General features: G+C 36.5%; 1 protein-coding gene across 4 annotated transcripts in view; it reads right to left on the bottom strand.

The window, feature by feature from the left end:
* Positions 1-25,509, bottom strand: part of PIGN (phosphatidylinositol glycan anchor biosynthesis class N) — a 99,602-nt gene that overhangs the window by 11,916 nt on the left and 62,177 nt on the right. For all 4 annotated transcript variants that reach the window (XM_021099782.1, XM_021099773.1, XM_021099768.1 and 1 more), the window contains 8 exons: positions 23,988-24,090; positions 17,229-17,331; positions 15,264-15,350; positions 15,097-15,152; positions 14,736-14,811; positions 12,513-12,586; positions 7,174-7,216; positions 4,545-4,597 (listed from right to left, as the gene is read on the bottom strand). In XM_021099782.1, the coding sequence (XP_020955441.1) occupies positions 4,545-4,597; positions 7,174-7,216; positions 12,513-12,586; positions 14,736-14,811; positions 15,097-15,152; positions 15,264-15,350; positions 17,229-17,331; positions 23,988-24,090 (595 nt within the window). The remainder of the gene's footprint in view (positions 1-4,544; positions 4,598-7,173; positions 7,217-12,512; positions 12,587-14,735; positions 14,812-15,096; positions 15,153-15,263; positions 15,351-17,228; positions 17,332-23,987; positions 24,091-25,509) is intronic.

The following is a 25,509-nucleotide window of genomic DNA, read 5'->3' as shown; positions in this document are numbered from 1 at the left end:
GGTTTAGTGTTGCTGAATTCTCTTAGCTTTTTTTTTTTTTTAAGGCCGCACCTGTGGCATATGGAAATTTCTGAGCCAAAGGTTGAATCAAAGCTACAGCTGCCAGCCTACACCACAGCCATAGCAACACAGGAACTGAGCCATGTCTGTGGCCTATATCACAGCTCATGGCAATGCCAGATCCTCAACCCACTGAACGAGGTCAGGGATCGAACCCGCAACCTCATGGTTCCTAGTCAGATTCTTTTCCACTGCATCACGACAGGAACTCCTGAATTCTCTTAGCTTTTGCCTACCTGTGAAGCTTTTGATTTCTCCTTCAAATCTGAATGAGAGCCTTGATGGTTAAAGTAATCTTGGTTGGAGGTTTTTTCCTTTCACCATGTTCAGTATATCATGCCACTCCCTTCTGGCCTGAAGAGTTTCTGCTGAAAAATCTGCCGATAACCTTGTTGGGGTTCCCTTGTATGTTACTTGTTTCTTTTCCCTAGCTGCTTTCAAGATTTTCTTTGTCTTTAATTTTGGTCAGTTTGATTAACATGTGTCTCAAGGTGTTCCTCCTGGTGTTTATTTTATATGGTACTCATTGTGCCTCCTGGATTTGAGTGAGTGGTTCCTTTCCCATGTTAGGGAATTTTTCAGTTATTATCTCTTCGAATATTTTTTCTATCCCCTTCTCTCTCTCTTCTCCTTCTGGCACCTCTATAATACGGATGTTGGTGTGTTTAACGTTGTCCCAGAGTTCTCTGAGACTCTCTTCATTTGTTTTCAATCTTTTTTCTCTTTTCTGTTCCACATCCGTGATTTCCACTAATCTGTCCTCCACCTCGCTTATTTGTTCTTCTGCCTCCTCTATTTTGCTGTTTACTGCTTCTAGTGCATTTTTTATTTCCGTTATTGTATTTTGCATCTCTTCTTGTTTAAGTTTTATATCTGCATCTCTTTGCTCAGTGTTTCCTGTAAATTATCCATCTCTGCCTCCAGTTTATTTCCAATATCTTGCATCATCTTCAGCATCAACAGTCTAAAGTCCTTTTCCTGGAGGCTGAGAATCTCCTGATCACTTAGCTGATCTTCTGGGGTGGTATTCTTTCTCCCTTATCTGAGTTATAGTTCTCTGTCTTTTCATTTTTATAGGTTTTTGGTGTGGTGACCTTTTTACAGATAATAGAGTTGTAGCCCCTCTTATGGCTGAAGTTGGTATAGGGGCTTGCTGTAGGCTTCCTGATGGGAGCGACTGATGCCTGCCCACTGGTAGGTGGAGCTAATTCCTATCCCTCTGTGGGTGGGGCCTAGTCTCTGGGTGGGATTAGAGGAGGCTGTGTGCCTGGCCGGTCTTTAGGCAGCCTGTTTACTGATGGGCGGTGCTGTGATCCCACCTGGATTGTTGTTTGGCCTTGGGCTTCTCAGCGCTGATGGGTAGGGCCAGATTTTCCCAGAATGGCCACCTCCAGAGAAAGCACACTGCTGCATATTACAGAGAACTTTGCTTCCAGTGTCCTTTCCCCACAACAAGCCACATTCACCCCTGTTTTCCCAGGATGTCCTCTAAGAACTGCAGTCAGGTTTGACCCAGATTCCTATGGAGACTTAGCTTTGCCCTGGGACCCAGTGCACGTGAAAGTCTGTGTGTGCCTTTTAAGAATAGGGTCTCTGTTTCCCCCAGTCCCGTGGAGCTCCTGTGCACAAGCTCCACTGGCCTTCAATGCCAGATGCTCCAGGGGCTCTTTCTCCCAGTGCCAGATCCCCACACGTGAGAATTTGACATGGGGCTTAGAACTCTCACTCCTGTAGGTGAGTCTCTGCGAACCAGTTAGTTTCCAGTTTGTGGGGCTTCCCATCTGGGAGGTATGGGGTTGCTTATATCATGTAATCTCCCCTCCTACCTCTTGATGTGGCCTCCTTTGTCTTCTGGAGTAGAATATCTTTTTGAAAGTTTCTGGTCCATTTGGTTGAAGATTGCTCAGTATTTGGTTGTAAATTTTGTTTTTTTAAGGCGAGAAGTTGAGCTCCACTCCTTCTATTACACTATCTTAATCCTGTCTCTGACAATGCTGGATCCTTAACCCATTGTACCACAAAGGGACTCCCCAGTGAGCTCTTCTAAACCCTACTCTTACAATGTTTAGACTCTGACAAACCTTCCCTACTTACCCTGCAAGGCTGAGCTAGATGCCCTGACTAAAGTCCGCACAGCACCTAAGAAACTATTCTAGAAATTCTCACACTGCACCATGCTGCCTGCTTATGAGCCTGTTTCCTCCTCCAACCGTATGCTCCCTGAGAGCGGGAGAGTGTATGTTACTTGACCTATGGTTGATGATCAATAAATATTTGCCCGATTGAATTGAGATTATGCACATTTAAAAATGCTTTGTGTTTTGTGCCTGTTATTACTGGTAGTAACAGTGAAATTTGTACTTTGAAGAAAAAAATCTGCCATGTACAGATAAACCTCAAGCTAATCAGAAAATATCAGATCCTTAATTTGTGTAATATAAATTAATGATGCTGTACAGATATTAATGATGCACATCTTCATGCAAAAATTATATCATTTTTATCCCATGGCACCTCTTTAGAGCCAAAACCAATGCAGATTTCTACCATCAAAAAAGTCTCACACCATGTTCATAGAAGCATTATTCACAACAACCAAAAGATGGAAGTAACCCAGGTGTCCATGATGGGTGAGTGGATAAACCAAATGTGGCCTATATATACAATGGAATATTATCCAGCCTTAAAAAAGTAAGGAAATTCTGACACATGCTATAACACGGATGGACCTTGACTATACTATGCTTAGTGAATTAAGTCAGTCACATAAAGAGCAAATATTGTATAATTTCATTTATGTGAGGTATCCTGGAGTAGACAAGTACACAGAAACAGAAAGCAGAATGGCGGCTGCCAGGGCTGGTGGAGGAGGGAATGGGGAGTTTTTTTGCAAGATCAGTAATTATGGAGATGGATGCTGGTGATAGTTGCACAACAACATGAACTTAATGTTGCTGAACTGTACAAGTAAAAAGGGTTGAGATGGTAGATTTTATGTACATTTTGGCATAATTAAAAATAAAACAAAAAGTCTCCCACACAAAAATGCTATATTTTGTCAGAATGTTTTCCAAACAAAATTGTAACTAGTTTAAAACAAAAATAAGCTAATCAAATTATGGGGAGGGTAATTTATAGCCAAATATAAGAAACACCATGAAGGATAAAAAAACAGAACTGCAGAATAATATCAATAATAATATTTTCCACTTATTGAAGCTTATTTGATGCCAGGCGCTGTGCTAAACTGCTTTACATGGATTAACTCATTCAAAATGACTGCAAGTAGAGGCAGGGAAGAGATCAGAGACATTAAGCCACTTGCTGATGGTCTCACAGCTAAAAAGTGACAGAAAGAGATTAATTCCAGGAGCTCTGGTCTAAAGCCCATGCTGTGACCCACTATCTGCCTGGCCACTTTGGGCTGGTAAGGACACATTAAAACTTTCCCTAAGCTTCAAACTTCAGAGACTAATGAAAACAAAGCCAATGATCTATGCAGTACCATTTATGTGCCTAACACACAAGGAATCACAGAGATTCAAATCATCTGATTACTGAGAGAGGCAGACATTTATATAAATAACAAGGGAGTACCAGCCTGAGCTGCCTAAGAAGCAGGAACAGAAGAGAGAACATTTAACAGAATATCTCACCCAATGCTATTCAACTCCTGGCAACCCAAGGCACTGAATGAATATTGACTAAATGCAATAAAATTACTCTATAAAAATGGATTTTGTCTCTGAATGCATTTGAAAACAAAAAGGCAAAAGGATCAACTTTCTTTCTTTCCCACAAAGAGAAGGAATTTATGAGCATATGGAGGTTCCCAGGCTAGGGGTCCAATTGGAGCTATAGCTGCTGGCCTACACCACAGCCACAGCAACGCAGGGTCCAAGCCGTGTCTGTGACCTACACCATAGCTCATGGCAATGCTGGATCCTTAACCCACTGAGTGAGGCCAGAGATCAAACCTGCAACCTCATGCCTCCTAGTCAGATTCATTTCCGCTGAGCCACGATGGGAACTCCCAGATTATACTTTAAGGATCAATCTTATAGGTATCACATGTTAAAATGTTCCCATTACTAAAGATTCTAGGAGGCATATAATGATTACATGAAAGGTAAACCGCCACAGAAAATTCAGATGGCAACTTGAACAGCTTAATCATTCTAAAGAGAGACTGAGAGGTTAAGAGAAGAGTGATCTCCTTGGAGACCCTGGATTCAAGCAATTTCTCTTGCTCTTTTCTGCTGTCCTGCATTTATCTCAGACCTAACACCTATCCCCACATCATCCCAGGAAAACACTTGATAATGTGTTAATGCCAAGAACTGGAGGGACATGTTTCACTAGGCTGAAAAGAATTGCTACTTGTTATGCTTACCTTAAATATCAAATTGACACTTTCTACACTAAGATAACTTGTTACTTTTTTCAATGCACTCTTAAGAATTCCATGTGAATATATTCCATACCTTGTTCCGATATCAAGCCAGCTGCCAAAATCTTTGATAAGGAAGAAAAAATGCTGAAAAATAAAACAAAATATGGCTCCATTAAAAACAAAGGCTATGGAGAGTCTAAAACAATGTTATTTTAGGAGTATATCTTTCAGATTTTTGACCCCTTAGAACCATAGGGGATCAATAAGAAAAAAAAAGAATATGCCCTTTATTGAAATTTTTGTTTGGACAAAAATGAGCCATTGCCTAAAAGCTAGAAATAGCATTACCATTCGATCATATAAACACAAAAGTAACATCTGTGAATAACAAGAAAGAAAACCCAACCCAATTAATAAAAGACAGTAAATAATACCAAAGTCCTCAGTGAAAGGAATCACGTTGTCTATTCACCAGCAAATATTCACCGATCACCTACTATGTGCTAATCACAATGTTATATCCTGGTGATAAACCCTCTTTCAGGAGATTTGTAATCTAGGGAATTGTTCAGTCAAATTATCAGGCACATGCATGTGTGTGTGTGATGAGTGTTACCGCCAGAAATACAGGCAAGTACAGGAGCACAGAGGAAGGGGTATGTACCGCATCTGGGCTGTCCCAATAAAAAGTCTAAAAATCTAAGTGACAAGTAAGAGTCAGATGAAAGAGGAGGTGGAGAGATCGGAGGAGAAGTATGTTTCCAACAGAGAGAGTAACCTATATAAACATCAAGCGTCCAGGTAGAGCTTAGCAGGTCCAACGTGAACTGGGTAGAAAAAACAAGGAGGGAGAGGCCAGACATGATGCCAGTCAAGTAAGTGGAAGTTAGGCCACACATGACTCTCCAAGTTAATCTGAGCAGTCTGACTCTTCATTTAAAATTAATCAGAGAATTTAAATTCTCTTCTATTAGCATGTCTTTGCCTACATGCCACTTTGTGAGAAAAACTGATTTGTTCTAACATTATGTGTGGTCAATTTCGGAAAGATATTCAGTTTGCTACAACATGAAAATGTTCTCATTTGAATAAAGTGACCAGGAATCTGATTTGGGAAGTTACCCTCAGAGCTGTTTCTCATCACTTTTAGCTTAAGATGTTGTGTAGTGAAGAATTAACCTTACTTAAAGATAGCCCTGGCCTTACAGACACACTACTATATACAAAATTAGATATAACAAGGACCTACTCTGTATAGCACAGAGATACTCTGTGGTGGCCTATATGGGAAAAGAAGCTGAAAAAGAATATATGTATACATATAACTAATTCACTTTGCCATATACTTGAAGCTAACACAACACTGTAAGCCAACTATATGCCACTAAAATTTAAAAAATAAAATAAAAAAGAGAGGCCTGGCCTTTGCCTTCAGCTACTAAGGGGTGATTACTCAGCCCTGCCTGATAGGAGTGTTTTGCCTGGGGGACATCAGCTACTCGATGGTCTAATAATGTGATTTATGTTCAGGGCTTTGAGCTGTGTATTATCAGCTCGATCTCTAGAAGGACTGGAGATTAAAGGTCAGTCATGGGAACAATATGTGACTGAGCCCCAATAAAGGTCTGGACACCAAGGATCTTGTGAGCCTGGGTGGCCAAACTCCATGTGCACTGTCGGACATTGATGCTCAGAGAGCACTGCTGTCCCGCTTCCCCGGGGAGAGCACGGCCATCACTCCACATCTGGATCCACCCCCTACCCCAGACTCTACCCTCTGCATCTCTCCCCTTGGCTGATTTTAATCTGTCTCCTTTCCCTGTAATAAGCCATACTTGCGAATATAACAGTCTTCAGGGAGTTCTGTGAGTCTATCTAGCGAGTTACCAAATCTGAGGGTAGTTTTGGGAACCCTCTGAACTTGCAGGTGTAGGTTCTTCTTTTTGTTGCTGTAAGAGGCCCATCTACCTGTTCCTCACTAGAACCCATTATGAAAGCTATCACCTTAGTAACATCTTCCCACTTGAGAAGCTCAATTTCCTCTTTCCTTCCTCCTCCCCTCTTTTCTCCTTTCTTTTTCATTCTGAGAAAAAAGTTAAAAATCAACATTTCAAGTAGGAAAATGATACAGTACCTAAGTCTAAAGTTAGCTTTTTCAGGAGTTTCCGTCGTGGCTCAGTAGCAATGAATATGACTAGAATCCATGAGGATGCGGGTTCCATCCCTGGCCTCACTCACTGGGTTAGGGATCAAAGCGTTGCTTTGAGCTGTGATGTAGGTCACAGATGCGGCTTGGATCCAACGTTGCTGTGGCTGTGGTGCAAGCCAGCAGCTATAGCTCTGAATCGACCCCTAGCCTGGGAACTTCCTTATGCCACAAGTGTGGCCCTAAAAAGTGAAAAAAAAAAATTAAAGTTAGCCTTTTCTGTTAACTTCCTATGGAAGTTTCATTTCAGACACAATGCATCATACAAGACAAGGAATACAATGACAGATTCAAATAAGTGAAGTTAGAAGACGTTTGACATCTTAAAAAGAACACTCTTATTGCATCTAAGTCATACAAAAAGAAATTGACTTATGTGTAAATTATGCCAGCACTGGTAACTCAATATCTAAAGATTTCATGTATAGAAATGCATTCATATTATACTTGATTAAATTAACTCAGCACTTAGCTTCTCAATCTTTTTTATATTGAATATCCAATAGTGTCTTACCAAAGCCATAACGTCTGATATGATGATAACCATGAGAAAAAGACTGGAAAAAAATTAAAAAAAAATGCATGAAATATGACAGGCATATTTTAAAAGCACATTAAAATCAAAACGAGAATAATCAAATAACCTAATATTCTGTTATTAGTATTTTTGCTTCTGAAAATACTATATTGACAAAAGCTCTCCAGCTTTCTTCATTATCATGGACTACTGTCCTACAGTGATGGGTTAGATTTCAAAAATGCTACTTAACACTTTGAGTATTTATTTCATGGTATAAAAGGGACATGAATTAAGGGATCCCACATACTTTCTGCCCAGTTTCCTCCACTGGTAATATCTTACAAAACTGTAGGACAATATTACAAGCAGGATATTAGCAAGGTACGGTATGTTTCCATCATCATAAGGATCTTTCATGATACTGTTTCATAGCTACATTTATCCTCCTCTTGCCACTTCCTGCCTAATTCCTAACCCCTGGAAAACACTAATCTGTTCTCCTTTTCTATAATTTTGCTATTTTAAGAATATTGCATAAATGGAATCCTTTTCTTCTTTTTTTTTTTTCTTTTTTTTTCTTTCTTTTTTTTTTTTTTTTGTGGGGGGCTGCACCCGCGGCATACAGAAGTTCCTGAGCCAAGGACTGACTCTGAGCCACATCTGCTGCCTACACCATGGCTGTAGCAATGCCAGATCCTTAAATCACCATGCCAGACCAGGGATCTAACTGACAATGCCACAGAGACAAGCCAGATCATTAACCCATTTCACTACAAAGGGAATGCCAATAGAATCATTTAAATCATCTGTATCATTTTGGGATTGAGTTTTTTTGACTCAACACTGTTCTCTTGAGATTAATCTATGGTTCTGTTTGTATCAATAGTTTGTTCCTTTTTATTGCTGAGTAGTACTCCATTGTATGGAGGTACAATTTATTGAACCACTCAAGTACAGAAAGACATCAGAGTAGTTTCCAGTTTGTGGCTATTACAAATAAAACTGCTATATAAACATTCATGCACAGTTTCTGTGCAAACACAAGTTTTCATTTCTTTAAGAAAAATAGCTGAGTGCAATTGTTAGATTGTGTTGTACGTTCAGTTTCATAAGAAACTGTAAAACTCTTTTCAGAGTAGTTGTGTTATTTTACATCTCAATCAGCAACATATAAGAGCAATTTCTCTGCACACTCACCAGCATTTGGTGATATCACTACTTTTTATTTTAGCTATTTCGATAGTCATGTAATGATGCCTCTGGTCCATACAGGTCTCTGCTTAAATGTCTCCTCATAGAGGTCTCCCCTGATCAATATATTTTTCTTCCCAACAATTAACACTACCTGACTTTTTATTGTTATTGCAAGAATTCTATTTATCATTTGTCTCCCTGAATAGATAGTAAGAAACTCTATTGACTAGTGTACTACCAACAATAGGAACAGTAACTGGAATGTAATAGAAATTGAAAAACATATGTGTTAAATTAGTGGTAGAAGTTATCAGCATAAAATAAAATTGGAAACAGCTATGACTACATATTGCGATATCTCTTTGAGATATAAGACTGACTTTAGAACTTCTCCTTTTTGGTTCCACAGAACACTAAAAAAATTAGACCCAGGAAAATTTCGACTTGGTAGCAACAATACCAAAAAACATCATAAAAAGCTAATATCACCCTGGAGTTCCTGTTGTGGCTCAGTGGTCAACAAACCCAACTAGTATCTATGAGGACACGGGCTTGATCCCTGGCCTTGCTCAGTGGGTTAAGGATCTGGCCTTGCTGTGCGCTATGGTGTAGGTCGCAGATGCAGCTCGGATCTCACATTGCTGTGGCTGTGGTGTAGGCCAGCAGCTACAGTTCTGATTGGACCTCTAGCCTGGGAACCTCCATGTGTCAATGGTGCGGCCCATTCAGAGTGAAATATGTAACTGAAAAAATAATTTAATGCTGGAAGAAGCAAATCTTGACAAAGGTTTATAATATCTGACCTTAGGTAAATTAGACTTGTCAGAGATAATAACCATAAAAGAAAAAAACATATTAGTGGAGTTCCCGTCGTGGCGCAGTGGTTAACGAATCCGACTAGGAACCATGAGGTTGCGGGTTCGGTCCCTGCCCTTGCTCAGTGGGTTAATGATCCGGCGTTGCCATGAGCTGTGGTGTAGATTGCAGACGCGGCTCGGATCCCGCGTTGCTGTGGCTCTGGTGTAGGCCGGTGGCTACAGCTCCGATTCGACCCCTAGCCTGGGAACCTCCATATGCCGCGGGAGCGGCCCAAGAAATAGCAACAACAACAACAACAACAACAAAAAAAAAAAAAAAAACATATTAGTATAAAACATAGATAAATGTCCCAAATTTCGTTGTTAAATTTTAAAAAAACTGGGAGTTCCTGTCGTGGCGCAGCGGAAACGAATCCAGCTAGTGTCCATGAGGATGTGGGTTTGATCTCTGGCCTCGTTTAGTGGGTCAGGGATCTGGCGTTGCTGTGAGCTGTGGGTGCAGGTCGAGGACAAGGTTCAGATCCCTCATTGCTGTGGCTGTGGTGTCGGCTGGCAGCTACAGCTCCGATTCCACCTGTATCCTGGGAACTTTCATATGCTGCAGGTACAGCCCTAAAAAGGCAAAAACAAAAACAAAAATATTCCTCAACTGTGTCTGACAGACATTTTTGCTTGGCTCTTTCTTACACCCATTTCAATCCACAACTTCCTTCTCCTTAACCACTTTCCAGTTTAGAATCAAGGTGTGCCAGACAGAGGTCTGTTCTTTTTTTTTTTTTTTTTTTTTTTTTGTCTTTTTGCCATTTCTAGGGCTGTTCCCGCCGCATATGGAGGTTCCCAGGCTAGGGGTCACCAGAGCCACAGCAAAGCAGGATCTGAGCCACGTCTGCAACCTACACCACAGCTCACAGCAACGCTGGATCCCTAACCCACTGAGCAAGGCCAGGGACCGAACCCACAACCTCATGGTTCCTAGTCAGATTCGTTAACCACTGAGCCATGATGGGAACTCCAGAGTTCTGTTCCTTGAGACATAATCCAAAATTCCATTGGATGGGGCATTTGGAAAGATAATGCTTCCCTGATGAAAAGGGAGAATCAGCTGACACCTCTTTTCCTTTCCCCCCATTAGTCCTTCTTCTTGTATGTGGATGGCAGATGTGATTTATGAACATATGAAGAGAAAAGCCAACGCCCCAAGAATGGGGGAGCAGAACAGAAAGGCAGCATTGCTGATGACATGACACCAGCTCTCAACTGCCAACTTCTAGACTCCAGGTTTTGTGAGGCACATAAATCCCTATTTCTCTCAGCTATTGTTAGTTATATTTTCATTTCTTATAGCCAAAAGCATTCCTAACAGATCAACCATTACATAACCTTCAGGTATTCTCTGTTAGTGGCCTCTGCTCAAAATAACAAAAATCTTTGAAATGAAGCCAGACTGAGAAACTGGGTAAATCATTGATATTTATAAAAGTTAGTTTTAAAGTCATACAAAATAAAATAATGCTAATATAGCTCTTCTATTTCACCATTGTCCATTTCATACTTAATGGATGAGTGGAAAGAAAACCAGTTAGAATCATTTCACTGGTTTGTTATCTTGAACACATCCTGGGCATTATGGATCTAATAGGCAAGTTATTAGTATAAACCCCACCTCCCATCTGAACCCCTAGGCTTTCAAGAATTGTGTTGAAAGAAAATGCTTAGCAATCTAATAATGATATTGAAAATGTGAACAATCACTTGTGATAGAACATGATTGAAGATAATATGAGAAAAAGAATTAATACATATATGCATGACTGGGTCACTTTGTTGTACAGCAGAAATCAACAGAACATTGTCATAAAGACTTTTTTAAAAAATGAAAATGTGGGTAGAAAGAGATGATATCAGTGTAAATATATTTAGCAAGTGGATATGGCAATGAGGGGCAGATAGATTTAGGCTTGTGAGATGAATTAGATAAAGAAAACAGGATGAGGAGCTAGTGTTCAATAGAAATAAAGGGAATTGCTGGGTTCAACGTATGACAGATTATGTTTGAGGGATCACTGTAATATTAATGGGGGGGTATTGTCAATGATCTATAAAGGTTTTCAGGTCAAAAGAGAAGACATTTATAAAGCCATATCTTAGTCACCTTTGTCTCAGTTTTCTCTCTTTGTATTTAGTTTTTCATTGCACTTGTCTCGGGATAAAATTACTACAAACACACATATACACATAAATATATATATACATAAACACACATTTTGATGAGGTCCCCAGCTTCTCATTCCACAGGTCTCCAGCTCTCATTTAAACTTTAATTAAAATCTCCTCTAAAAAATTACATCCGTAAAAAGTTTTTTTATTGCATCTAATTAACTATCTTCTATGTAGTATTGACAAGGTATAAAGGCTTTTAAGGTTAAATTCATGTACATATACTGTAAAAATGTACTAGACTAGAAATGAGACTTCTGCTATTTTTAAACAGTGTAAGAAAAATTTTTTCTTATTATTATGGCATATACATAATAATATGCTACATCTTGTTGTAGTTTAAACTCATCAAGAAGAACATGCAAATTTATGCTAATATTAGTTATTTCTTCCAGTGCTGAATATTCCACTTTGATTCAAGAATAACAAAACTGTTAAGAAGCAGCATATTTATCTCAAGAGTCTTTCAAAGAGGCTGATCAGTCCTGTGCTGATGAGGCAATTTTATTGCTTCAAAAAAGCAAATGAGTTGAGTTCTGAATAGAAGCTTCTCTTTCAGAGTCTTGGCTGCCTAAGACTGACTGCTCCAGAACTTCCTAGAAACTCAGAAAGAATACTTCCCATTCCATTTTGTCAAATGTGTAGAAATTCAGATGTAAATTAGTGATAGCTAGAGGTTAATTTCAAGCTATGAAAATGACAAAATGTTAACACATTTGTCTAATACATATTTAAGAAATAATCCAAAGGAAAATAGAATGATATCCCTTGGGTTCTGAGGCAGTTATACCTAAAATAAATGTTATTAACTGTAATAATTTAACATTTATATCTTATAGTTTTCTAGGGGGACTCTTCACCAGCTTGAATATCTTAACATTTTATTGTTGAGAAAGCATTTTTTTCTGCTAGAGGCTCTAATTGACTAATTTCTTCTAATGACAACTGAACTCTGACTAAAAGGGTGAAGCGTTTTTTTTCCCCATTTTTATAATAAACAATCTACATTACAGTGTCTTAACAGCAATTATACAAACTACCCTCAAATTTACTCTCATTTCCTAATAATGGAAAAATTCAATGCTCCTTAAACATTCATCTTACCTTTTTGATGATAACTGGGTAGTTAACTGAACAGCTTCAAAAGCGCACATCACAAAAACAAAGGGGATTAAAATCTGAGTAAAAGAACGACAAATGATGCCATGAGTAGTTGTAGCATTTGAAAAACTTTTTGAAGTAAATACTATTTCTGCTCATAGAAGTATTTCAATTTTTCAAAGTTTATCTATATTAGTAAAAAGCAAATACTAAAATAAAATCATGATACCAATGACAAAGGGAACAATGATGAAATGGGCTTTAAAAATCAAACAAGACAAATACCATATGATATCACTTATATCTGGAATCTAATATACGGCACAAATGAACCTTTCCACAGAAAAGAAATTTATGGACTTGGAGAATAGCATTGCCATGAGCTGTGGTGTAGGTTGCAGATGCGACTGGATCTGGTGTTGCTATGGCTGTGGTATAGGCCGGCAGCTGCAGCTTCAATTCATCCACTAGCCTGGGAATTTCCATATGCTGTGGGTGTGGCCGTAAAAAGCTAAAAATAAAAAATAATTTAAAAAAAGTAAAATAAAATAAAAAACAAAAATACACATACAGGAGTTCCCGTTGTGGCTCAGCAGAAATGAATCTGACTAGTATCCGTGAGGATACAGGTTCAACCCCTGGCCTTGCTTAGTGGGTGTGGCCCCAAACACACACACACACACACACACACACACACACACACACGTACGTATGTGTATATATATATATATACACATACATATGTATGTATGTGTATATATATATATATATATGTATGTATATACATTTGTTTTTGATGTTTAAACAAAGAGGGGAGGGAAAAGCTATCAAAAGAAATGTTTAAGACCACATAAGACACTTATTCAAGTGAAGGATACCTGAGTAAAAGAGTTCCAGGAAGACTTTCAATTCTAGCCACATCAAAGAAAAGTCACCAAGTACATTATGTCAGTAAAAGCTTACTGAATTAAGCTGGAGGTTAAAGATTTAGCATTTAATTTAAACTTTTGTTTTCCTTTCTTTTTTTCTTATTTTTAATTTTTTTTTAAATTTCTTTTTTCTTTTTTTTTTTTTTTTTGCTGTTTAGGGCCACACCCGCAGCATATGGTAGTTCCCAGGCTTGCAGTCAAATCAGAGCTGCAGTGCCAGCCTACACCACAGCCACAGCAATATCAGATCTGAGCTGCATCTGCGACCTACATCACATCTCATGGCAACACTGGATCCTTAACCCACTGAGCAATGCCAGGGATCGAAGCCACATTCCTAGGGACACTAGTTGGATTCGTCCACACTGAGCCACGATGAGATATCCTCTTTTTTTTCTCACTTTTAAATAAAGGCCCATCTTCTTTAATAGACTGAGAAAAGAACAACTATCATTTAAAAAATTTGAATGAAGATTAAGGAGACAATAATGTAAAATAATTCAACAGAGAATGGTATATGAGAAAACCTTTTTAACTCTTCTTAAAATTACATTTGTATTAGTGCAGTAACAAAAAAGGATATTTATCCTATTAAGAGACATACTTTTAAGAATTATTACCTGTGTGATCTGCATAGCAAGTAATCAGATTTTAGACAGATATTAGTTCCTCTATTTAAACAAATATATACTAACTACATGAAATGTGTCAGGCACTGTGGTAGAGGAAATAAGATAAGCTTAATGAACCTAGAGGAAAAGGGAATGAACATGAATTACATTCCACTGGAGAGTATGAACCCCTGGAAAGGTGATAATCTGTCATTATCTTAGAATCCTCAGTACCCAGCTGGTGCTGATAAGCCTTCAATGACATATTTACTGAATGAATAAATTGGCTCTAGGTATAGGGATTATGAGGGAAGATGGTAACATGTTGGCAGTCTCATGGATGGGGAACACAGGTTCAGGGAGCCTTTGATGTTGAGGAGCAATGCAGTTTTGATCCACTCTGTACTTCCCACAGCTTTAATCATCTTTGATAGGACTACCTGGGACTAACAGAGATTCTCTACTTCTTGAAGTTAAATGGGCTTAAGAGAAAAGCAAAAAGATTATATTTTGGAGTAAAGGCTAGAGGGTACCACCTCCCATTCAGCAGTACCTGAGAAGGTATTTTCTTTCCGTGCTATTTAAATCTGTCACCTTATAATCTTAATGTCACCTGTTACATAATCTTAATGTCACAATGAGTTCATAGTCTTAATTAATCAGTATCTTAAGAAAATAAAACCAACCTTCCATATCATCAGGGCTCCCATCATATAAGGACTAAACACGGTCAGAAAGCAATAGACAGAGGCAAGATCAAAGCTAGGGAAGCAACAAAAAGAAAGAGGATTTTAGCATTCACACTGTAACTTTAAAGGAATGTTCTTCTAAAAATTATGTTTAATTTTCTGAAATCTATTTACTAAGACACAAATATACTGTATCAAGGAATATTACAAAGTCACTAAAATAAATGAGGTAGAATTGTATGTGTTGATGCACACTAATTTCCAAAATATACCCTTCAGTATAAAAAGCAAGGTACAGAACTGAATCTCATTTGTATTATTTCCTGGTTACATGTATGGTGTTTTTATTTAAAATTACCTGTTAACAGAAGCTATATTTCCAGTTCCAAAAAAGGCTGTCACTAAGAAGAAAACCTAAATAGAGTTAAGGAAATGCCCAAATTCATACAAGTTTCTTTTTCATTTAGAACAGATAAGCCTTCTACCATGAAGATGCCTTAAAATTAAAGTTCAAATAAAGGATACAAGGAAAAAGGCCCTACGGATGTCATCCAGAGAGAAATCTCGAAACTGGGTTAAATCAGTATTACAGGCGAACTGGATAGTGGAAAGCTGTGAGATAAAAAGAAATACATGAATGCATGATAACAGTTCACATACTTCTACGCTCAAAAGCAAACTTACTGTCTAAGCTACAATAGCTATAAAGATATCCTGTACTGACCAAAATTTTAAAAATCAGCAATAAATCTATCCCTATAGCTAACTGAACACTGAACAGAGTTGTAGTAATATTGTATATGTAATAAAAGCAAGAATTGGGCTTTTTCTTATCCCATAAAATGCTTCAATTTATATCCCTATATCATTCTCCCCTTTTCTCCCTGACTTCTCAGTGTCCTGATATTCTCAAACCCAGGTATGGTATGATAGTAAAAAGCGTAATAAAATTAACTATTTATGTTTCTTTGTTCTTCTGTTAATTCATTTGTAAAGAAATTATTTTCCCTCTATAAAAAAGCAAAATATTTCTGTCCTTGGTAAAATAGGAAGTCTCTCAGTTCCAGCAAGATGGGTACACTCATGATAATCCATATCTCCCAAGAGAAAAACTTATGAAAAATTTTAAAAGGAGACTTTTCCCATCTCCCATTCCTGTGTAATCTTCTACTAAGTTCTCAGGATACTTTAACACCCTTTTCTAGAAAAAGGTGTATCTACTTTCAGTTGGAGTATAGAATTTAAAAATAACACAATGGGAGTTCCCATCGTGGCTCAGTGGTTAATGAATCTGACTAGGAACCATGAGGTTTTGGGTTCGATCCCTGGCCTTGCTCAGTGGGTTAAGGATCCGGTGTTGCCGTGAGCTGTGGAGTAGGTTGCAGACGCGGCTCAGATTCTTTCTTGCTGTGGCTCTGGCGTAGGTGGGTGGCTACAGCTCCGATTAGGCCCCTAGTCTGGGAACCTCCATACGCTGGGAGTGGCCCTAGAAAAGGCAAAAAGACAAAAATAAATAAATAAATAAATAAAAATAACACAACGAACCTCATTTTTAATTTAATAATTATTTAATTATTAAAATATTGAATATTTAACATTAAAGAAAGTCTGACCATTTTCTCGAATCTGATCATGCATTGTTTTAATGTTCCAGGGCTGAAAGTTAAAAACCTAATTATTCTATATACTTCAGTAAAATTTCTTTATTGAAACTATTTATTTTAAATTATCCCATACTCTTTATAAACTTAACTAGAACCAGTTAAGGTTAAGTCAATGGATCAACTATGAAGGTATTTTTCTGCAATATTCATTTTATCTGACCTCAGTAAAATTATAAATACTCTATACCAGTTTCTTATAATTATCTTCAGTATTAAAATAAAGGCAAGAGACATCAATTCACTCTCTAGCTCAGTGTGATAAAGGTGTCTTTAATATTTGATTGGCTTTTAGCCAATACAAAGTATATTATGTTGAATAAACAATCTAAGATTTGGACTGAGGCCACGATGACTACTGTGACAAAATAAGCATTTTGGATTGGAATGACTAGAAAGAAAAAAATAACACTGGGAACACAAAAGTCACCTTATGATGAAATTCATACATTGACTTGTGACAATATAAATATTCTTCCAACTAAAATAAACAGCAGGAAAGAAAAATTACCTGTGAAAACAATGGAAAGTAACATAAAGAACATTCTTTTTCCTCTATTCCTTCACTTCTATTGATGTTTTTACATCAGAGACTCTCAAATAATCTCTAAGAAAGTCCAATCCATAGAATGCCCATAAAACATACGGTCATGTTTTTCTGTCATAAGTGAAAATCTCCTTACAAACTAATTGTTTAACTTAATTATTAATGTTTTAAATAATTTAATTTTGAGTAGAACTTTTGATGAAATAACATTGTAACTTCCTTATAAGATAGAAAATATTTTAATAGTCTCAAATAAATGTAACAATGATTTTGATAAGCTACCTTCTGTTTACAGGAAATACCAGATTGCTGCAGGGTTTCTTGTTCCATGTATATCCAGACAAACATCAAACATGACAGTACTAATGGAAAAAGAGCTTCATACCTAAGGGGTGAAGGGTATGGGGGTGGAAGTGGGAAGGGAGAAATGAAAAGAAAAAAAAACTTTAAACAAAGAAAAATGCAAATTTATACTGATAGGTCTCTTTCTCAAGAAAACAATCTTGATAATACTTCTAAATCACAATATCATAAAATTTAAAATTTCCAGGCTTTCCTGAAGAACAAAGTAATAAAGTAATATTTAAATATCAACCCCAAGGAGTTCCCATTGTAGCTTAGTGGGTTAGAAATCTGACTAGTATCCATGAGGATGTGGGTTCAAGCCCTGGCCTCGCTCAGTGGGTTAAGGATCCCATGAGCTGTAGTGCAGGTCACAGATGCAGCTCAGATCCCATGTTGCTGTGGCTGTGGCATAGGCCAGTAGCTGCAGCTCTGATTTGACCCTTAGCCTGAGCACTTCCATATGCCGCAGGTACAGCCCTAAAAAGAAAAGTAAATAAATAAATTTCAACTCTGACACCATCTTTCTTTGAAATTTATTAAATTTTGAGATCATTATATGTTTAAAATAGTAGTGATATTTAAAAATCATTCACAAGGTAAACAACAGACATATGCAAAAAAGAAAGAAAAAATAAAGACAAGGGTAAAAGACAATTCCTGAGTTAAAATTACTGATATACATAGAAGAATAAGATGAACATCCCCAGTTTTTTAAAAAGTGAGTGCAACAAGGGAAACTCTCAAAAAGAAAAAAAAAAGAGCCAATAAATACATGAAAATATTTTTGACCTTATTAATAACTGATACAAAAATTAAAAAATAGGGAGATGCCATATGCACTTATAAAATTTACCCATATTAAAAAATAATGTTGACAAGAGCATAGTGAAAAAGGAACTCTCATACACTCTATGGAGGAATAAACACTTCCTGGAAGGCAATCTAATACTATTTACCAAGAATCTCAAAAATATTCATATAGCATAATCCAGTATACTAGGATTTTATCCTGAGAAAATAATCGGACACATGCACTATGATTCCCATAGGAAGGTGTTTGTTGTAATATTGTTTACAAGAGAGAAAAAGGAAAATAACCTAATATCCAGAGGGGAGTTTGGTTAAATAACATATGGTACATGTCGAGGCTGGCATACAATGTGGACATTATAATGTGGACCAAGAAGAAATGTTCAAAAGATAATACAGTGACAGGTGCCTTTTCTAATCCTTTTCTGCTCTAATTTAGATAAGTGCTTTACCTGTGTAATCCCCCAAATACTCCACATAAGATAGTACTTATCACACTGTTTTAATCACATGTTTACATATGTGCACTCCCCACTGGTTTATAAAATCTTTGTGTCTTTTCATCACTACAGGCTCAGCTCATAATCAGTATCTGGTGAGTTTTCATGATTAGGTGGAGGTTACAAAACAAAATCAAACAAACCAAGTCCAAACAAGAAAGCCTCTATTTCTCTTTCAACTTCTTTAACTATTGAACTCTATTCTGTACAGCACTATTCCTAAACACAAGAAAGCAAAAGAAACAAAATGCTTTAAACTCTACCACAGATCATAAAACTAAAACACTGAAGATCAGGCAGAAGAAAACGTTTAGGTTTGAGAAAGCATACACAAATCACTTGGTACATAAGATTTAAAACACCCAAAGGATATAAACAGACAATACATACCTGAGAAAATATCATTAGTGAAACAAGTACAGAAAAGTATACAAAGCTGAACCATTTTTGGCCTACTAAAATAGCATTTAATAGTCTTATTTTAAAAAGAAAATACCAAATACTGTGAAGGATATGATGAAATAGGTTTTCCCTCATAGGTTGCTGGTAATATTATAAACTGGTACTGCTCTTAAGACAAAAGTAAAAAAAAAAATCATACTCTATGGCCCACCTATACTACATCTGAGAAGTGAACACAGGAAATAATCTAAGTATATAAAAAGCATATACATAAAAAAACCTCAAAATATTATTTATGATAATAAAAAGTAGAAATAAAATGACCAAAAAATAGAGAATAATTTTTAAAATCAAGGTTATTTATATTAGAGAATATTAAATATTTATTAAAATGATGGTCAGGAAGCCTATGAGCCACCTGGGAAAATGCTTCTAAAATAATGTTAAGCAGAAAATAAAGATACAATAGTACATGTACTATTGACTATGATTAAATACTGTGTTAAAAAACAAATACAGAGGTAAGACTGAAAGGAAATATGCTAGAACTTCAATAGGAGGGGTAGGGTTAATAAATAATTTTTCTCCTTATCCGTACTTTCCAAAATGTGATTATACTATGTTTACAAGGACTAAAAGAAAAAAAAATTGAAAAAGAAAGATTTAGAATGCATGTATCCTAGCCATTCTTTAAAATTTAGTTCATGGGGTTGGTGGATACAAACTTTAACATTTGTAATGGATGGGCAATGGGGTCCTACTGTGCAACACAGGGAACTGTATGCGATTGGGTTACTCTGCTATAAGACAGAAATTGAAGAAGCATTGTAAATCAACTATCCTTTAATTAAAAAAAAAATTTTAGTTCAACTTCCATATGAGTTCTTTTTTTTTTTTTTTTTTTTTTGTCTTTTTGCCATTTCTAGGGCCGCTCCCACCACATATGGAGGTTCCCAGGCTAGGGGCCTAATCGGAGCTGTAGCTGCCAGCCTATGCCAGAGCCACAGCAACGCGGGATCAGAGCCACGTCTGCAACCTACTCCACAGCTCACGGCAACGCCAGATCCTCAACCCACTGAGCAAGGCCAGGGATCAAACCCAAAACCTCATGGTTCCTAGTCGGATTCGTTAACCACTGAACCATGACGGAAATTCCTCCATATGAGTTCTTGATGGTACCAATTCATTTCTCCTACTCCAATCCTTTTTTTAGTCATTCTCTGTATCATACAATTCACAGTTTAACTTATAATAACTTAATTGTTGTATTTTATAATTGTCTAACAGCTCTATTATATACCTGGGGTACACTAATTGTTCTACCTGTATGTCTGGCTACACAGGACACTACAACTGTAGGGAAGAAAAATTTAATTGAATCAAGAAGGTGTATTCTCTGAGCAAAAGAGAACCATGATTTTTAAAATATTTGAACATGGAGTTCCCGTGGTGGCGCAGTGGTTAACGAATCCGACTAGGAACCATGAGGTTGCGGGTTCGGTCCCTGCCCTTGCTCAGTGGGTTAACGATCCGGCATTGCCATGAGCTGTGGAGTAGGTTGCAGACGCGGCTCGGATCCCGAGTTGCTGTGGCTCTGGCGTAGGCCGGCAGCTACAGCTCCGATTCGACCCCTAGCCTGGGAACCTCCATATGCCGTGGGAGCGGCCCAAGAAATAGCAAAAAGACAAAAAAATAAATAAATAAATAAAATATTTGAACATATATTAAAGTATTCTTTCCTCATATATAAAAATATAAATACCATAGTTCTACAAATAGTAACAGATATACCTCTTTTCAAAAACTAAAATTTTTGTAAAATGTAGATGAATAAACTGATAAAGACAATTTCATTTCTTTCTCTTTTTTTTGGGCCACACTTGCTGTATATGGAATTCCCAGGATCCCTAACTGAACCCATGCTGCCACAGAGACAACAGTGGATCCTTAACCTGTTGCACCACAGCAGGAACTCCAAAACAATCTTCTTATGGGACTTTATTTCTTTAGACAACTAATATCTCATATAAAGTCTGCATATCTGAGTTAATAAACTGAAATACCAATAAAATGTCATCACAGGCTCAGAGTGTACATAATAAAACCTTACTAAATTAGGATCTGCTAGTTTGGTCTCTGTGCAAATTGAACAGGGCTGACAAGACATTTAGTTTTTATTATACTTTGTTAAGCAAAGGTATAATATAATGAAAATTTCAGAGGAACATGTTTAACCAACTTAAGAGAACTGTTTTCAAGTATTACAATAGCTTCCATTTGCATAAAAACAATTAAATGCTGATTTAAAATGAATCTTCTTTATTCATTTAATCAAGAATGCACTGTTAGAATTTAGGATTACTAATACTGCATTTTTGTAAAGTAATAAAACTGCATTTTTAAAAAATATCCTATAATTCTGACTATTCACTTATTTACATAGAGAACCCTCCAGGTCATCCAAAATATTGATGTGGAATGATAACAGGTGGACTATGTTTTGCAAAACTGATTTGACAATGAAAAATGCACTAACTGAAATTATCAGACTGTGCTGTTTCAGGCTACCTCTATTTTTTTTCAAAGGTAAATATGCTTTCTGATGCTGGATAATATATTTCTTAATACATTCATTAATAAGGTTATATCTTTAATATTGTAATTTTAGGTGTGATTTTTTTTTTTACTTTTTAGGTTTTCTTAATGTGCTTATGGTAATCTGCTATGGTATCTTTTGACTATGAAATTGATGATTCAAAACACTATAGTACAGGAGTTCCTGCTGTGGCGTGTGGGTTAATGACCTGCTCATCTCTGTGGAGGCGCCGGTTCGATCCCTGGCCTGGTATAGTGGGTTAAGGATCCAGCATTGCTAAAGCTGTGGCATAAGTTACAGCTCCAGTTCAGATTTGATCCCTGACCCGGGAACTTCCATGTGCTGTGGGTGTGCCTGAAAAAGAAAAAACAAAAACACTATAGTATGTATTCCCAATTTAAGTTATATAATTAACTCACTCTACATTATGAAATATTTGGACTCAAAATTCAAATTTAAGTATCCTTTATTTTATAATCTAGCAAATCAGATCTATTTCTAGACTGTATTTTTGAATCTACTATATACTCCTTTAAATCTTTAGATTAAAAGATTTAGATTGCTTTAGAATTTAAAGGTTCAAAAATAAAAAGGGCTTTTTAATTACTAAGTGACTGTGTAGGAGCTGGCACATATATCTGGACCCTCCTAAACATTTACTTCCTTAACACAACCTCTGTGTGTGATCTTAAAGAAACTTGTGTGTTGTCCCAAAATGATGAGTTAGAATAAAAATGATTTTATCTCTGCTTTCTTACCTAGACTAAAAACTTGTGCATATTCTAATTCATATATACTTTGATGGATTCTGATTAAAACTGAATTATTTATCCTGAAATTTCACCAATAAAGGAGAAAAGAGTGAAGAGTTTTAAGATCTTTTATGTTTATCACTCTTAAGTAAGAATATGCTGATAGACTTCAAGTTTTATTTGAAAGTTCAAAGTTCTAAATCCAAGGCAAATCTATCTTAAGATCTTATTAGGTAACTGGTAAAAATTTCCATGCGGCTTATATTACATCTCCATAGCTATGCTCCAGATCTGGTTATGTGGGAGAAAGGAAAAGACAGGTGTGGGGAGCTTTGTTAAGAGAAGGAAGTTTAGTGCCCCACTGGATCATCTCCTATCTAGGGACCACAAGAACTCCTGGGGTCTAGGTCATTTAGGATGTTAGGGTTTACTGTGAGAAGACTTTGAGAATATTCCTGTTTCTAAAATAGGACATCTAAGCTTTCCAAAGAAAGAGCCCAACCAAGTCTTGTACCCAAAATGGCTTTATAAAATCACCTAAACTGGGAATAATCGGTTGATAATACAATGGTAAATCCCTAGGTTTATTCTAACTGGGATCAAGATCCTATATTTGTTGGGTTTTTTTTGGGGGGGGGGTTTGTTTTTTTAAATGGCCACACCAGCGGCATATGGAAGTTCCCAGGCCAGGGGCTGAATCGGAGCTACAGCTGCTGGCCGACATCACAGCCAAGCAACAGGGATCCAAGCCACATCTGTGACCTATACCACAGCTCACCGCAACGCTGGATGCCCAACCCACTAAGTGAGGCCAGGAATCGAATCCTCATGGATGCTAGTCAGATTCGTTTTCACTGCACCACAACAGGAACTCCCAAGACCCTCTATTTGGATCAAATTTTGAAACTGTGTGAGGGTAGTTATTCTATTTGTCTGGTCTATACAGTATTTGCTATAATGTGTATATTTCTCACTCTCATAAGGAGTTAAGTAAAGATGAAATAAAATTCAAAAGCATGTGAAGGATTCTCTTCTTCAAAATAGATGGGAGAGTATGTCATTTGTTTTCAATGAGTTCTAGAGAATATTTCAGAATCCAACCCAAATCAAGCTGTTCTTTTTTGGTTTTGTTTTACAAGAAAATTTCAATCTTCAATGAAAATGGATTCTTTAACATTGGGGAAAATATTCTAAAAGATTTCTGAATCAGAGGGAATATTTGGACTATGATATACGTAAGAGCACAAATAAAAGAAAATATACTCAAACAAGAATGAATAAATCAAAGCATTTAAAGGGCATGAAAGGAATGCAACAAAAACTAAAATTCTTCTAAGTCACTGTCTGAGAACTGAAATTCCTCCACAATCTATCAGAACTTCCTAACACAGTAGGTAAGTGACATTTTCTTAGCAACTTCAGTAAATAAATACAAACACAAAGACAACCAGCAAGACTGTGAAATGATAAAACTTAAGATTAAAGATCAAGTCATATAAAGTTTTTACAGAATCAAATATAATTTATTCCTCAAGATCCATACATTTTTCATTTCCAGAGGTTAAATATTCAGAGAAATGTCAATATATCATTTAAAACTTGCTACTAGAAATTAAAATTTAAAAAGAGTTTATACCCTGTGCTTAGAAGTAGGTAGGTCGACATCAAGGAAAGAAGAATGCTAAATAATCGATCAAACAGAATCGGAGAACTCAGTAGAGGTATGACCAAGGAAGAGGCTGCAATGAAACAAATTTGGGTAATGTTAGAGCAAGGGACACAGGGTATGTGAGTTTAAAGCATTGAATAATACATTATCATTTGAAGCATCTATGGTTTCTGTGACATTTAAAATGAAGCTACATCTGCCCTACTCATTTTGTAAGAAATTTGAAATTTTACATTTTTAATCAAAATTACATTTTGTTTTGTTTTTTTGTAAAAGATTATAATTGTGTAATTTGAGTCTCTCTACATATTATATATAAATATATAACATGATTATATATTTATACATAATTATATGTAATTTTTTTCATTTAAAAATTTACTGAAGTTTAGTTGACTTACAAGGTGTTAAGTTCTGCTGTACAGCAAAGTGTTTCAGTTATACATATATATATATATATATATAAATATTCTTTTTCAGAATCTTTTCCCATATAGATTATCAAAGAATATTGAGTAGAGTTCCTTGTGCTATAGAGAAGATCTACATTTCATCATTTTAACATTTTGGTTCAGATTTTCTCAATTTACTGTAATAACTCCTAAGTGAATAACTTGTCATTTTTAATGTAAATAATACAAAATATTACTCAAGATTCAGCAACTTTTATCCTAATTAGACATTTAGTTCAAAGACAACTTACTCCCCAGAAATTTGATTTTTCCTAGCCTTCTCCTCCCAGTTTTCCCACTGTAAAGTAAGCAATAAGAGTTGTAATGTGCCAGTTAGAATTTCAGAGACAGAAGTGGACTTCACCACACATGAGGGTTGTAATAAAAGTAAACCTATTAAGAGAAATAATTTTCCCCTCAGGAAATGAAAGCAACTACTTCAGTGGGAGAAGGGCAATTGCACTGGGGGAGGGGTAGCAAAATATCATCTCCCCCATCTTTATTTTAGAAAGGAAACGTGAATAATTTCCTAATCCCCGTGGTTAGGATGACATATCTGATCTCCTATTTATCATTTGCCATATATTATTTATATGCTGGTGTATGTTGTATACAGTGCGTATTTGTGAAGTTACGCAGAAAAATGAAAAGACTTTTTTTTTATGTTATAGGTCCCATTCATAATGTTTAGTTTTTCTGTGGATTTGAAAACTAACCCAGCCCTGCAGAATATAAGCTCTAAGAGGGCAGGAACCTGGTTTATATTTACCATTCTCAGGGATTAGAACAACTTCGGAATGTAATACGAACTGAACACATTTTTTTTTTTTTTAAATGAAAGAGCAGTCTCTGATATTGTTGTACAGAATGAATATAAATAGTAACTTTTGTAATTAAGATAATTTAAAAGGGAAGGCCAGTATAATGTCCAAAATGAAATGAAGATTACATAGTGAAAATAAAGTTATACGTACAAGAGCACTTACTGTTCAAGAACAGCTTCCACTTACGCAATGATGAAGGTGTTCGGAAAATGA

Source organism: Sus scrofa, chromosome 1, assembly GCF_000003025.6.
Source record: "Sus scrofa isolate TJ Tabasco breed Duroc chromosome 1, Sscrofa11.1, whole genome shotgun sequence".
NCBI lineage: Eukaryota > Metazoa > Chordata > Mammalia > Artiodactyla > Suidae > Sus > Sus scrofa.
This window is presented reverse-complemented; position numbering and strand designations above follow the sequence as displayed.